Below are 15,970 nucleotides of genomic sequence, written 5' to 3'. Positions count from 1 at the left end.
AAAAAAAAAAACGTTTGTAATACTTAGTAATAATAGTAAATTATGCATTATTACAAGAAACTAACCATCTATGCCTTGGTAATATATTTTTAAACCAATTAAAGTAAGTATAGCAAATTCTATAATGACAAACTTCAAATGGATAAATTATTTTATTATTTATTATTATTTATTTATAATGTAACTATTATATAAATTAATTATATTTATTTTTTTTATATATATGGATATTATTTTATGTTACTACATGTTACAGTAATGAGATTTTGGTGGTAAAACTAGCTTAAATGCCCTGAAAATAATGTGATAAATACATAATAGTAAACTATATCCTTAAACTAATTTCTTACGCAATTTCTCTTTTTTCCCCTCTTAATGACTGAGTAAAATGTGGCCTGACAACTCTTCATGAGATTCACCTATATATTGTTAAATTATATCTACATATTTATTGGCTTTTAAACTGTGTACATAGTTGCAGTGACCCAATTCATACGGCAGGGGGCAAAAGAACACCAGAGACAGCGAGAGTGAGGAACACGTGCCCACGTGAGGAACATTAAAACCCCAGAATAAGAAGCTTTAAATGCTTTATGTAGCAAGAGTGTGACGTGAATGTCTTGAAGTAGTCAGGTTAATTCTGATAATAAAAACAAATTAGCTTTTCTATTTCAAAACCCTCTAACAATGTTATTCAAACCCTCTTTTTAACAATGTACTGCAGAGAAAAGAATAGAAAATGGAAATGGAACGAGTAAGAACACAAAGATAGAATCCATTCCCTTTCAGATACTTGTGTGCAGTAAGACAGAAAGCCAGTTACTAATATCAAAGAGCAGACCAACCTTGCTAGACAGACAGATGTTTATGATTCGAAAATCACAGTCTGACACTGTACGAACCAAATGCGACGCCTGTTTCCAGTGGTTTTTCTGTCCTCACAGGAAACGAGAATGCCACATGACGCATCATAATCACGGTCAATCAGAACATATTTGAAGTCCAATACGTAGTTATGAGAAGCGGGATTTTGAACCAATGAGATTTCACAGTGGGCGGGGCTATGTAATATATTAGCCTAGACATAGAACCAAACTATTTTGACAAAAAAGAAACCAGTTTGATTTACAAAATGTTCTGTTATTTGTTGTGGTTGTGGCTGAAACTAGGTAATTGACGTTTAACACCTAAGAGCTCTTGAACTGCAGAAGTTCCTCTTATATACCATCTGCACCTGCCCACAAAACTAAGGTCGACCGATGTATTGGTTTTGCCGATTAATCGGCACCGATAGTTGATTGCTGGATCTATCGGCAAAAATCCATGCCGATAGTTTTTCCGGGTTGCGTCCAATGCTGGAGTGGCTGAGAAGCTCCGCTGTCATCAAACAGCCTGAGAGCGAGAGCGGCCTCTAGAGGCAAATCACTGTCGCCACGTGCTGTTTGTTTTGACATGTGACACTGCACGCTGCACAGAGCGGGACACTTCAGACGCACAGATTTAAAACAGACAACGAAACGGTGTGTACACATCATACTGTAGTGCATGTTTTCATGGCATTACTAAGTAATTAATATGTTGACTAGATGCTGCATTAGTGGAGAAAGTAGAATGTTTGCTATCGAGGCTGAGAGGACGCGAACATTAGCCAAAACTCACGCAAGTCTGACCCAAATGTTTAACGTCACGATTGTTACCATATATATTTGAATTAGTTTATATCCAGCTGGTCACATTAATGCATTTGTTATCCAGCGAAGTTCCAGATTTAAAGCTGTGATGTGAGAAAGCAAACATGTTCATTCAGCCACAGAGCGCCATTCACACTGTTTTACATTAAATTACATTATATTTGTCCTAAATCGTTGCTAATGTACATTATGACGTCACCCTAGGGTGTAAAATTGTGTATTGTGCATTTCTCAGTGAAACGTTTGTCTTTCTGTGGCTCTAATAAAGTCTGTATGCTTCATATAGAGAGCTATAATATAGACTGCGCTTTTTCTTTCCGTTTTGCTGTTTTTTTAAACACCGAACTTCAGACTCCATGCCGCTTTTTTTGTTCATTCTTGAGGTGAACTTTCGCCCGTTTGGTGATTAAATAAACTGTTTTAGAACGCCGCTTGAACTGAATGCGACGCGTCCGGTGTGTGTCTGCCATATTTTGTTATTTTGAATAGATAATCATCACATGTTCTAGAATAGAATCAATTAAAGTGCGAGAGTATACATACAATATCCATATGTATGTAATTTCAATGCTATGGCCTTTGTGTAGATATTTAAAGATGGCCATCTAGTTAGAGTGTGTTAATTTCAACAAATGCATTTTTAATAATTAATAATTTTGAAGTTGCTTTTGTCATCATTAGTTAATGAACTATGAACTAACTTTAATGATCAATATATAATTAATATTTTTATTCATATACAAAGTATGATTCAGTACTGTTTTTTTAATAGTAAACCTTTTTAAAAACTATCGGTTGATTAATCTGTATCGGCCAGTGTAGTCCAACCTAGCTATCGGTATCGGTAAAATCTACTATCGGTCGACCTCTACACAAAACCTCCAGATTTCTCAAGAATCGGCGTGGAGGAAGGGGAAGAGAAAAGCCGACAAACAGGACGTGGGAGAAAATAGGGGAGGATGAGAGAGAAAACACACCAGAGGAATCCCTCCACCTACACAAGGCCAAAAATAAAGCTCTTAGTAGTGACACATCACCCAGTCTGAAGCTTTCAAGGTAACGCACCCATGCCACGCTTTCTGCTTCCTCCTGTGAATAAGTGAGCTTGTGGCAGGTTTGTGTTGCTGATTAATTTATGGCCACATGCGGTCTGTCTTACCTCCATGGATATGCGCCGGTGAGATCTGCTACGGAGACACACGCCGGTGGGTGATTGCACTTCGTCCGAGGATGTCCCTGAGGCCTGATCGCTCTCTCCATCTGAACCCATCTTCAGATTCTCATGAACAATGTCTGGGCAAGAGGAATAGGAGGTTAGAAAATGAAAATGTGTGATATATGTGGTGTGAGGTCCTGCTGCTCTAATGGATGAGTGAAGGAAAGAGTTTCTGGGAGTGTATACACATGTACATGGCTGAATATCAATACTTGCAATAGTTCCCATATACTTACAGTACTACACAAATAAAGGAATGCATGTTTGATCATAGTTAGGCAATTCCATGCGATTAATTTGTTTTAATACCACAAGCCTTTCTGTCGCAAAGTGTAAGCATTTACAAGTACATTTTTATGCTGCTTTTAATTTATTCTGAAAAAAATAAAAAATAAATTGGATTTAATTCAATTTATTTTTTACCATTTTTGGACATTTTTTAAACTAAGATACCAGCCCTCTATTTGACTTTTCAATTTGTAATGAGAACCTGAGAAATAAAAGAAAGAAATAAATTAAATTAAATTAAATTTTGAAGGAGTGTGATTTAAAAATAAACAAACTGTGATTTTTTAAAATTATTTAAAAATTATTTAAATTATTAACTTTTTATTATATATTTAATTTCACAATTTGACCAATAAATACAAATATTTAATATTTAAAATGCATGTTAATGGATATATGTAATATTTAAAATGGTTTGATTCTAGTTTGAAAATGTAGTTAGATGTGAAATTTTTTTTTTATTATTAAATTACTTTTAAAAATAGTAATTTATCATAATAAGGCATTTACCAAATGCTTTCTTAATCCAAAAGAAAGTAATCAAATAGTTGATCACAAGGAGACTTTTGAATTAATTTTAAGACCAGCCCCTTTAACACAAAACAGCCATCAAAAAAAGATAAATGTTCACTGATTTTAGGCCCGATATGCACATTACTGGTTAATATCAGCTTAAAAAATCTGAAAAACTATTTTTAACATACTATGGTTTGGGACACACTAAACTGACTATGTAGGATAGATAGTGTTTGTGTGTTGGAAATACAGCATGTGATTCCTCCATTTCAGTGAAAGACCTTATTCATCCTCATTCCCTTTAAAAACACACACATTCATACCTGTGTACATAAAGCAACATACCCACAGCATATCAGGCTGAACGTCTGTTAATAATTTTCCCGCAGTTCTTGATATTCATGAAAACCAGTCAAACATGACACTGACACACACGCTCTATTCACATCCACCTATGCCACGATTCCTGAGAAAGACACGGATTACACCGAAAACAAGAACATTGTGAAGGGATATGCACTGTCCCATGTGCTTTTTGTTTATACAACACTTGTGTGAATTATGTCCTCAACTCTTCTCTATTACATAAAAGTATGATCCGGCTTATCGGAGTTGGCCTATGGGCCAAATCATGATGTAATCAGGGTTTAAAAAACCACACGCACATTTTCAAATTGAAAACCAGCAGCCGGGAATTAAGAGTCCCGTCCAGTCAACACGTGTTCATGTGCATGTGCGTGCAGCCTTTTAGTACTTGGAAAAGGGATGGCCTAAAAGCAACAGAAAATAAAGCTGTTCCGGAAGAAAAGAGATTATATTCCTGCATAAAAGAGTGCTGGGAACTGGAAAAAGTCTAAAAGTGTGGTCGTGACTCTGTAGTTTTATGGCAGGCTGTTTGCTGTCTTACGGCCCCCTTCTCCCTCACCTCATAAGGAGGAGTCCCCCAAGGGTGACATATCGGCCCGCTCTTTTATCTGGCTGAGGCAGTAAAAAGTACCTAACCTGAGGGCCATCCATTACGGCACAACTGTCTACTGTTTGTCCACTCTGATGTCTTTAGACCAGAGGGAGAGAGGTGAATCTTGCAGAAACTGTCTGGAAATGTCCGAGTCATATTTACACCAAAACCACAGAGAAAACCATAAATATATTTTGTATAACGAATGAAGCAATGACAATATAGCACATTATCCCCATTAATTATTACTGAGATGTGAAAAAAGTGCTAAATTACTGTATAAATTGTTAGTATTGTTGGTATACAGTACATCAAGGTAGCATTTAGGGTCATGAAACCCCAGACTACTTTTTCTGAGATTTTAGCAGAGGTGTTTGTGTTGCACATCATAGAAGACAATGTTAGCATCTGATCATTTTAACTGTTGGAGAAAACTGGTTAATTTTAAGCTTTTTTGCGCTATTTTCATCTTCCGGGTTTAAAATCTACATCGTGTTGACGTCACAATTTGTGACGTGGCAATGGACTATAGTACATCGATGACGTGTCGGTGTCTATTAAATTATTCATGAGACTGCGTGTTCTTATCCTATGAGAAGATGCTTCGCTTAATTATTCACAACAGCATGTGTTGATTTGCTATGACAGACATTTCAGATTGTGAGATCACACACATTAACAGAGAAACGTTCATGGATCGAAGAAGAGTGTTTGTTTTTGCTTTGTAATAAGAGTTCGGCACAAACGCGATTCATTCACTTGGTGAGCATAACCGTTTTTACAGCTCTGTGACACAACCCATCAAAAGGCTTATATAAATGCCACAGAATAAGCTTTAAAAGTTCTCAGAGGTGCAACAGCGCATTCATATGTTTTCAAAGCAGAGTGCAAATGGCTGTGCATTTATTTGTGTTTTTAACTCAATGGGAGCGAAATGAAACTGTCTGAACGCGAAGCTGTGTGTGTTGTACGTCTCCCCTCTTCCCCCTCCGCTTCGCTGCGCACCACGCCCACTTTTTTAGCGTTTTTTAAAACTGGTGAGAACTAACCAGTGCTGAAAAGGGGGGTTTCATGACCCTTTAATATACTGAATTTAATGTATTCTGAAAATAAAATAAAGTGAAAATAACATATGCACAAAGGCAGCTAATCTGCATACATGCATTTGTTGCCCAATAAAATAAATAACTGGAATTAAATAAATTAATTTTTGACTATTTTAGACTTTTTAAAGCCAAGGTAGCAACCTCGCTAGACAGATAGATGTATATGATTCGAAAATCACAGTTTGACACTGTATGAACCAAATGTGACACTATTTGGCTTTTTAATTGGTAATGAGAATTTGAGTAAAAAAATAAATAAAAAACACAAAATAAAATGAAATAGAAACAAATAACTAATAATGAGAATTTGAGGGAAAATAAATTAAAATAAACTAATAAAAATAACTGGCAATGAAAATTTGAAGGACAATAATAAATAGGTAATTTGGGGGGAAATGCCCTCAGTTGTCTTGAAAAAATAGAATAGTTTATGAATGAATTAATAAATAAATAAATCAACGTAATTACATTATTTTTTGTCTATTTTTTTTAAGACAAGGTACCAGTCCTCTGTTCGGCTTTTTAATTGATAATGAGAAAATGAAATAAAATAAAAGAATAAAATAAAATAAAATAAAATGTGGGAAATGTGATTAATTTTATTAATTGAAATACAGTCAGTGCAAAAAAAAATCTTAATGCTATGATTAGGCTTCATTCAGATTAGGCTTCATTGTAAATGAAAAAAATAATTTCTTTTTTTTTTCCCTTTTTTTAATCTTTCGACTTTGAGGTGAAACATGACCTGGACATTTCTTCTTAGAGAGATGAGGAGAGATCAAGTTTCATGACTAGTAACCGCCGTGGCCTCATTTCTGCATCCCGTTACACCAATGAAGTCTTTGAAACAGCGAGACTGTGTGTGTGGAGGTGTGAAAGTGCAGGTAATGTGCCCTTTTTTTTAATCTGACATATTGTGAGGTAACGAGTCGCTCTGCCAAATCACGCCATTTCCCTCCATTCACTCTCCCTTTCCTGCCTTTCATCTTCTTCCACCTCCTCCTCTCAACATCAGAAGCGCAGTGCTCTTTCATTCCGTCAAGCCCGAGACAGCCTCACTTGTAATTTTGCCGCATGTCATCTGTCTGCCTCACCCCATCGCTCCAGCTTCTGCTCTCCTCCGGCCTTCTTTTACACACTAAAGCTGTGAAAGTTTAGAATGTGCAGTGTTCTACTTTTCCAAAAAAAAAAAAAAAAAAAGTGGGTCAAAAATCCTGCAAGAAAAAAAGTGGGTCAAACTCTAATAAACTCCAGACTGTCTTTGAAATCACTCTGACTTGAAATGCATCCTATTTGAGGAAACTCAAGATGATCATTTACCGAATGCATTTACATCACAGCTTACAAATTCCACAATCTATGCCAAATAAAAAAACAGCCGCTCTCTGACATCACTGTTAACAGATAAGACTGTGGGAATGGGGGCCGGACGTGTCTGGACTTGTGTCTGAGATGTTGGTAAATAATAACCTCATGTATGGGAAGCTCCACACATGAACACAGAGAGCAGCTGGACGGAACCCTTCAACTGTGACACACACTTCTTTTTCCGATCGCCTCCCACTAACCTTCTCCTGACTCACTTCCTGTCAGTGTGTGTGTGAACGCCCACATATGCAGTTGCACGCATGCACACCGGGGTTAGACATGACTGCTCCCATGACGACAGGGAGATAAGGTTGAGCGGCCCACATGACTGATCATTTAATATAACCGTAAACATTTTTAGAGAGAAGGCTTTCTTGCTGGCAGTCAAACAAAAATAGCCAATAAAGTGAAAGTGGGTGTGGTCTTAGCAAATTTGGGATTGGCTGTAGGTGAGGGCGACCTGGGTCATTTTGACAAGCAATGTATGCTCTATCCACACCACACTTTTGAGCCACATATTTAAAACATTAATACTAATACATCATCAGAACGACAATTATTTAAAAAGTCAATGAACCTAAATGACATGAAAGTATAAAATACTATTTTTTTTTCTAGTTTGATGTCGATATTTCTTTATTTTCTGAAAAAACAACAAAAAAAGTTTAGTTGCCCTGAATTATAAATAAATTATAATAATAAAAGTAATCCTAAAAAGGTTTTGAAAAGGTGAAAAAGTTTGCAAAATAAAAATAACTGAATTTAATTACATTCTAATTAAGAAATTGCAATTGTATTAAAATGAACAACATTCTGCGGTAACTATATTAAAATATGAAATTAAATTAAACAATATTTAATCAATATATATTTATAATAATAATAATAATAAAATTTGTACTATTAATCCTAAAAAAATGAAACATTAAAAAAGTTTTTAAATAAAATTCAATATTAAAATGAATTAAATGTAATTAAATTCTAATAAAATAATATTTTATTAAAATTAACATTAATAACAACAATAACAATATTATAATTATAAAAATTATCATTAATCCTGAAAAATTAAACATTAAAAGAAGTTTATATTAATATTAAAATCATTACATTAACAAAAATTAAATGTAATTCTAATTACCGTAATTCTAAAAAAAGCTTTTATTAAAATGATTGAAATCCTGTAATAACCGTCTAAAATTATTAAAATTCTGTAATAACTGTTAATTTATAATAAGAAATGTAATACGATTACAATTATTAAAATGTTTAAATATTACTACAATTCATATCCAGTTTTTGTTGTTTTGTCAAGTCCAATGCAATGGATTATTGCTGCACATTATATTGAACAGTCCGAAGAAATGCATGTAACAGATGCATTTTTTCTTTTTAAAGAAACATGTTTCATGCTGAATCCTTCTGAATAGGTCTTTAAATGGTGACCCTTGAAAACAGCCTGTAACGTGTGTTATGATTGGTCACTCACCGAGACGGCTGCCGTTTCGAGGCATGGCCATGAAGGACCCCAGACTGCCCCCGATGACACTGTGCGGTCGGCGCAGGGGAGGCTTCTTAAAGGAGCCCGTGTACTGGTGCAAAAACGAGTGCATGCTGTGGGAGGAGGGCGGCCGGCCATTCCTCACGATGGGCTCTGAAATAACAACGAGACCTCCATCAATACACACATAAAACAGCTGTGTAATTGCATGAATAGATTTATATCCTCACAGGTGCGAAGCAGTCAATATTTCATTAAAATCATTACTTTACTACATGAGGTTACGCTGAGGTCAAAGGGAAGCTACAGCGATAAAGGGAAACCGGCAACTTTCTAGAAACTGGTGATATCTTGACATAATCACCCAATATCTTTCACTTTCCATCAAGCTGAGTGATGCTGGGAAGGCAACACCTGCTGTGCTTTTCCCTTTTAATCGAAAGACAAGCCAGTCATTGCAAAGGTGTTGCTATAGCAACATTTAAACCAATAGGAAAGCAGCTGTTAATACTGGAGCCATTTGAGCCAATCAACACAAGGCATGATAAAACATCAATCAAACTCAGACAATCAATACTCAAGTTTTAATCAAAAGGCGAGTTAATCATTAAATAGCTGTTGATATGACAACATATGAACCAATAGAACCATTGTTGACACTCAACACACATGTGCCTATCAGATAAAATATAAACTGCAAATATTAACTTTAATCAACGACTGTAGAGGTTATATGACCAGCTCACTGCTTGTGTGTGTTCATGTCTGTGCACCTGTCCCTCCCACCTCTTTCTGCTCACACTAGGGGTTGAACGACTTCTGATTTTTTAAAGTCGACTTTTATGTGATGAAAGTCGAGTCGAAGTCGACTAGTCGCTGATGACGTCATTAATGAACAAATAGTCTGGAGCTGTGATAAACACCTTGTGCACAGCTATGGCATATGACACAGCGCTGCTCACATGGCTATTGCTCCTATTACTAGGGATGTAACGATTAACCGCGAGCCGGTTGAAAATCAGTTTAAATATGTGATGATTCAAATCGGTTGAGAGGCTAAACAAATCGCGATTCAATTAGGGGTAGTTTATATGAATGTATGTCTGACGGAAACTTACTTTCTTTAGAAAAGTTTAGATGGTATTTTTTATTTTCATCTTGCCTCTGTATAATGCATATTAAAGTTCATAAGTTCAGCGCTGCTTTGTTTACAGCGGAAACCAAGGAAACGCTTTAATTAATTCTTAATCATGATTAAAATGCAGTGGTTGCCTGCCTCTAATTTTAAATGGAAAGAGCACAGACAAAGCCTTATTTTGTTTATATGAAGAGATTTATTTTATTTGCATTATTTATTAGATTTGATTTGCATTATTTATTTGATTTTAAAACATTTGACTTGTTTTAAAATTTCAATTTAGCTTTGTTATTTACATTTACATTATATTTAAATTTTGTCATTTAGCAGACGCTTTTATCCAAAGCGACTTACAAATGAGGACAATAGAAGCAATCAAAACCAACAAAAGAGCAATAATATGCAAGTGCTATATTAGTATATTATTATAGTGTTATATTTTAATTTCACAAAGAAATGTGCAGCATTTTGTCCAAGCAATAATAAAAGGACACATTTAATTTATAATTTGTCTTAAATCTCATTTTGTTCAAAAAAATTGTGAATCGAATCGAATCGTGAAAAGAATCTAAACGTGAGTTGAGTGAATCGTTACATCCCTACCTATAACAGCTCATTTTTAACAATTCTTTTTAGGGCTGTGCAAAAAAAATCGAATGCGTCAGTATGCGTCAGTAAAGCCGCTTCTGTGATTAGTAGTAAATCTCCAGCACGTGCGTTTAGATGGAGCGGCATTTACTACACAGAGCCATAGTTCACAGACAAGCTACGCAAAATCGCGTTCATAATCGGCAATGAATCGCCTGCGATTTTGAAGTAGTGTGCAGCAGCACATTAGATTAGAACGGCGATTAACTTACCTACCTGTACAATAAGCGGTTTAGAACGTGCATTCTCCCGTTCAATTTCGAGTATCCAGTAATATAATCTCACATGTCTTGTGGAGCGCTTTCAGAGCATGCATTTATTTGTCATTTTAATGTTTGGAAACGGAGCGTAAATGTGGAAGTCCTTCAAAGATTTCTTATCTTGTTGCGCCCTCTATAGGACCAGCGACTAGTCGACGTCAAGCTTAAAGCGTCATGGCAGAGCATTGAAGACGACTAGTCGGTGCAACCCCTAGCTCACACCACCTGTCCAGTCAACCAACCCCTCCTTGAGCTGGCACACACACCCACATATGAAAAAAAAATTACATAAGGAGATAAAGAGCTGCTCTCTGGAACGTTGTAATCTAAAACTCATACTAGCCTAGCATGCTCAGACATACAAACACAAAAATAGCGAAGCTCTCTGAGTCAAATCAACCCAAGAAAAAATGCCTTATATTTAACCCATCAAATGTCCTATGAAATCGCATCCACCTAGGTCTAATTTGATTGCTGGGTCAAATATTGAAAAGCATTAATATTCTGCACTCTTCACAATGGTACTAACAGGTCTAAAGGCTTCCTAATAGAAAGTGTTTTTTTTTTCTTAACTTGGTTTATTATGAAGAAATAAAGAAATATTACTGAATACTGAAGTTAAAAATTGAGTTAAATTTGAACTGATTATTTAAAGGGGTCCTATTATTCTTTTTCACTTTTTGAATTTTAGTCGGTGTGTAGTGTGCATGTTTGAGCATAAAAAAGATCTACAAAGTTACAAATCTCAAAGTCCACTACAAAGGGGGATATTTCGTTTTTTAAAAATCCCTTTTCAAGAACTACAACGAACGGCTCGTTTTGACCACCATTGTTTTCCGGGTTTTGTGATGTCACAAAGCGGCCCATTAGAATATCATTAAAATAATTCCCGCCTACGGAAATTGGAATGGTTGGGGGGTGGGGAGGGGCGAGGTGGTTAGAACGCTTGGTTGAGTACATCAGACAAGACGATGACAAAGAAGTGATGCTGTAGCGTCAAGTTTTCGCAAGTTATTACACATGCACCTGAATAATTATGTATGTAAATATGTATGTTACAATTATGAAAAAGTTTTTATAATAAATTGCTGACAGTACAATACTGGAGAATGATGTAATCTGCAGAATTTACACTTCAATTATGAGACTACAGTGTTTCCCATACATTGAGTGCAGTATTTCTGAAGGAAACCGACTGTCTTCAGAAAACTGGATGTCATTTTCATTTCATCATGCATGTAATGTCTGATAAAGCAGCATTTGTGAGCAGAGCGCTGCTTTGTGTACAGCCGTTACTGGGGAAACCTAGATCTCTACCACTCCAACAGTGCCTCCTACTGGCAGAGAATGAATTTGCATATATATGCCACCACAAAAGGGGCGGGGCAGTACAGAAACACCGTCTAAGCCAGGGTTCCTCAATTAGTTTTCGCCGAGGGCCGAATTCTGCCAACAATACCAAGCCAAGGGCCACTGACCTATATTATTATTACAATTATTATATTATTGTTGCTTTTGTTAAAATAATCACAAGATGGTCACAAGATGAATATTCAGATTTTTTCCCCAGTAGTCTGTTTTATTCAAACAATTATGAACATTTTTGCATTTAGATTTAGAAGAACTTTGCCTGTTGAATATTAAAAACATATGAACAAACAAAAAATCTGGATCTCCATGTCTGCCATGAAAATTGCTCTTGAGTTGCTGCAGAAAAAAAAAGAGCAACAACAAAAACGTTGCTGGAGACGGGCTGATTATTGAAAATGCAAACTGTTTGTCTGCCAGCAGGAGGTGCTTTGAGAGCGGTAGAACTAGCGGTTTCTCCAGTAATGGCTGTAATCAAAGCAGTTCCGCTCATGAATGCTTCATATCAGATAAAATGAAAATGCCATCGAACCTTTTGTGAAAACAGTCCTTTCCCTTCAGAGATACATTCATATAAAACACCCGCGCCGTGTTTTGATTTTGAAACATGCAGTGCTCATGTTTATTCAACGAAGTCAAACGGCACAAATAAATCAATGTATGGGAAACACTGGTAATGTATATCGAAATATCGAAAATGTGTTTAAAAATCATATCACCGTTATTGAAAAAAATTATATCGCGATACATATTGATATTGAATTATTGTCCAGCCCTACTGTATTCCATAACAGATATCAGTCACTCACTCAAAACTGTTCAGTCCATTCACATTTGAATCATCTATTTTCTGTTTCCACTTTTCTTTTCTACACACTCACCATGTTTTTGCTGTCACGTCATATCTACACTGGATGCGACAAAGCATTGCAAATCATACAATTATACGTTATAAATAGAACGAGTCAGCAGTTTACTTCAGGGATTTGTCGTGTCGCGCCGCATCCAAGACAGCATCACTGATTATAACGAGTTCTTATTTTAAATTAGCACAGGCCAAACTTTTTTCTCGCACGGGCCAAACTTTTTCTCTCATGGGCCGGATGTAGCCGCCTATTGAGGAACCCTGGTCTAAGCTGTTCGCCAATCACAATGCACTGGGACAACTAACCAATCACAACACATTTCGTTTTTCGGAAGGCGTGCCTTCATCAAACCTGAAACCAATCGAGCCGTTTGTGCCAGGCTGGGGAGAAAAGTATCGTAATAATGTAAATTATGTGAAAAATAATGCGTTTTTCAAACCACCAAGCATGAGAGCACGTTCTAGTACACCCCCAAAACAAAATCAAGACTTTGGAAAAGAGCATAATAGGACCCCTTAAAGTTCCTGTTTAATTCAGTCACTTTTTTTTTTCTCCCCAAGTCTTACATTATAACATTGAACTCAAAAATTGAGAAAAGTATATAGGTATAAGGGCTAAATCTAAGATATATAACCATTTTGGGTCAAATTTGATTAATAGATTTACAAACAATTTAAAATTGCATCACAATGACCAAAGAGAAAAATAATATTTTTGCGATTTTATGAGAAAAACTCCCCTGAACATTTGCTTAAACTGGACTTGTTTAAATATTTTTTGACAATGTCAAAATTTTGTTTGGTGTATTTTATACTGAAAACAAAGATAAAAGAAGGGGCAAAGTCAAAAACGCAACTGCGGTCCAAAACCATTTAACTTCTAAAATGACTGAAACAAAACAAAACAAAACCAATAACAAAACACCAAAACAAAACCAAAAACAAGCTAAACAAAACAAAACAAAACAGGTAGGCTTGATTTTATGCTTTGGGTTTTAGAATAAAGGGGTAAAGTCAAAATGCAGTTGTTCACACAAACCATTTTACTTCTAACATAATTGAAACAAAAGAAAAAGCAAAACCAAACCAAACCTAACCAAAAAACATATTACAAAACAAAAAACAAAACAGGCTTGATTTTATTCTTTGGGCTTTGACTGCAATGTAAAAACTGGTCTCTTTATAAAGTTTGGAGGGGGATAGGAGGGTGTCAGCAAAAATGGAAAGTCATTTCATAGGCAGAGCGAGTTATTATGCTGTGATGAAAGATTATGAAGGCAATCAGTGTTGTTTGCAGACTCTGTTCTGATGCCTGAGCATGAAATGCTGATGGTGTCGTATCTTCATGTATTCAGAGAGCGTTCTCTTTTTCACTGTGGTCGCTCTCTCTCTCATATCTTCCCACACCACAGCTGTGTCTCTCATTACAACAGGCCTTTCAACCTGCTTACTAAGGACAATCCAACAAAACACCAGCCTTTCGCGCGCGCGCGCGCGGGGCTCAGTGTGGCGCAGGTCTGATCCATCCGAGCCCATGTGGTAAAGTTCCACTCACAGCCAGCTGCGCACAGGGACTTTATTTCCATACAAGCATCATGGAAACTCCGGAATGTTCCACGGCCAACACCATGGTAACGCTCAACAGGTCTGGCCGTGACGATATGTCATACTGTCAGATGCAGGAGCGTCCCGCCGACAGCATCGGTGGGTGTGCGGTTACGACAAAATAGTGGAATTTGGACAGACATGAGCTATTTTTCACACTACTGAGAAAATATCATGATCATTTTTTCAGTGCACAAGTATATAAAATGTAAACTCTATGCCTATCCTGTCTTGTTGCTAAGCAACAGTGCTCCTGAGGAAAATATTTCATGTCAGCAGAAGCTCTTGGGCCCAAAGCTAGGTTGGGTCTATGGTTGGCGTGCCGACAGTCTCCAGTGACAGGCTCTTAGGAGTCTTTGTGCAGCACCCTGACATCTATTCCTGGTACCAAAATGAACACAGGCAGACATAAATTCACTCTCTTTCTTCTTTATTGAGATGGAGCATGTCTTCAGAGAGTGTTCGAAATGTGAAGCACAAATAAACACAAAACCACACGCATGACTAAAGAATAAGTTTAGCAAGGCAGATGGTGCACATGACTGTCCTGTTCTGGCAGCACCAGACCACAAACATAAAAAACAAAACAAACACTGGCTGAAATTTAAGGAAGCAGTACAGAAAAACAACTGTCCATCTATCCTCCTTTTTCATATAGTATCCATGTCTTTGTGATATTTAGTGAAGACATTTTGATAAAAATTTAGTATGATTAATAATAAACAGCAAACAAATTAAAGCATTTACAATAATAAGAATAATAACATATATTATATATTCATTTTCATATATAAAAATATATTCATTCATATATAGGTGCAAAATAAAAAAATAGGTGTATTGAACTAACAATTAACATTTTTTACAGTGTTTATTATGTAAGGGATAATGTACATCCAGCCGGTTGTTATCTCAGAATATCCCAGGGTTTTTTCTGAGATAACAACCGGATGGATGTACATTATCCCGCTTATTACACGGCTACTTGTCTCAAGTAAATTAGACACGAAATATTGACTTGAGTTTAAATATTTTATTAGCTCTTACGCAAAGCTTCCGCGAAGAAAAACAGTTCCTAACAAACTGCTTTGAGCCTTTTGAAGTCAGACAACACGAACATTTAAGGCATAATGTACAGTCGTATCATTTATTACAATAAACAGTTGTTTTTACCATATATGTTGAAATTAATGCTGAAGTCTTCCATTGTAACACGCGGTGGTTAAGTGTTTTCAGTCACAAGATGGCGCCAGACAGTCAACGATAGCGGAGTGACTCGTTAAGCATATAAGTAAGTACCGGTCAAGATAACTCGTAGTACCCGGATGAGCGTGCGTTATTCAATTTGGCGGTTGTTATCTGGGAGTAACATACCGCTGGATGGCGCGATTGACCAATCAGAATCAAATATTCCACAGAGCCGTGTAATAATATATAATAAA

The 15,970-nt window shown here is 36.3% G+C and overlaps 1 protein-coding gene across 3 annotated transcripts in view; it reads right to left on the bottom strand.

Moving 5' to 3' along the window:
• LOC107656329 (cyclin-dependent kinase 17-like) overlaps window positions 1-15,970 on the bottom strand; it is a 73,683-nt gene that overhangs the window by 8,530 nt on the left and 49,183 nt on the right. For all 3 annotated transcript variants that reach the window (XM_016444125.1, XM_016444124.1, XM_016444123.1), the window contains exons 3-4: window positions 8,633-8,797; window positions 2,851-2,984 (exon numbers count right to left, since the gene is read on the bottom strand). In XM_016444125.1, coding sequence (XP_016299611.1) covers window positions 2,851-2,984; window positions 8,633-8,797 — 299 coding nt within the window. The remainder of the gene's footprint in view (window positions 1-2,850; window positions 2,985-8,632; window positions 8,798-15,970) is intronic.

The sequence above is a fragment of the Sinocyclocheilus anshuiensis genome, unplaced genomic scaffold, assembly GCF_001515605.1.
Source record: "Sinocyclocheilus anshuiensis isolate Anshui unplaced genomic scaffold, SAMN03320099.WGS_v1.1 scaffold183, whole genome shotgun sequence".
NCBI classification, from domain to species: Eukaryota; Metazoa; Chordata; class Actinopteri; order Cypriniformes; family Cyprinidae; genus Sinocyclocheilus; species Sinocyclocheilus anshuiensis.
Note: the sequence above shows the minus strand (reverse complement) of the source record. Positions and strands in the feature narration are given on the sequence as shown.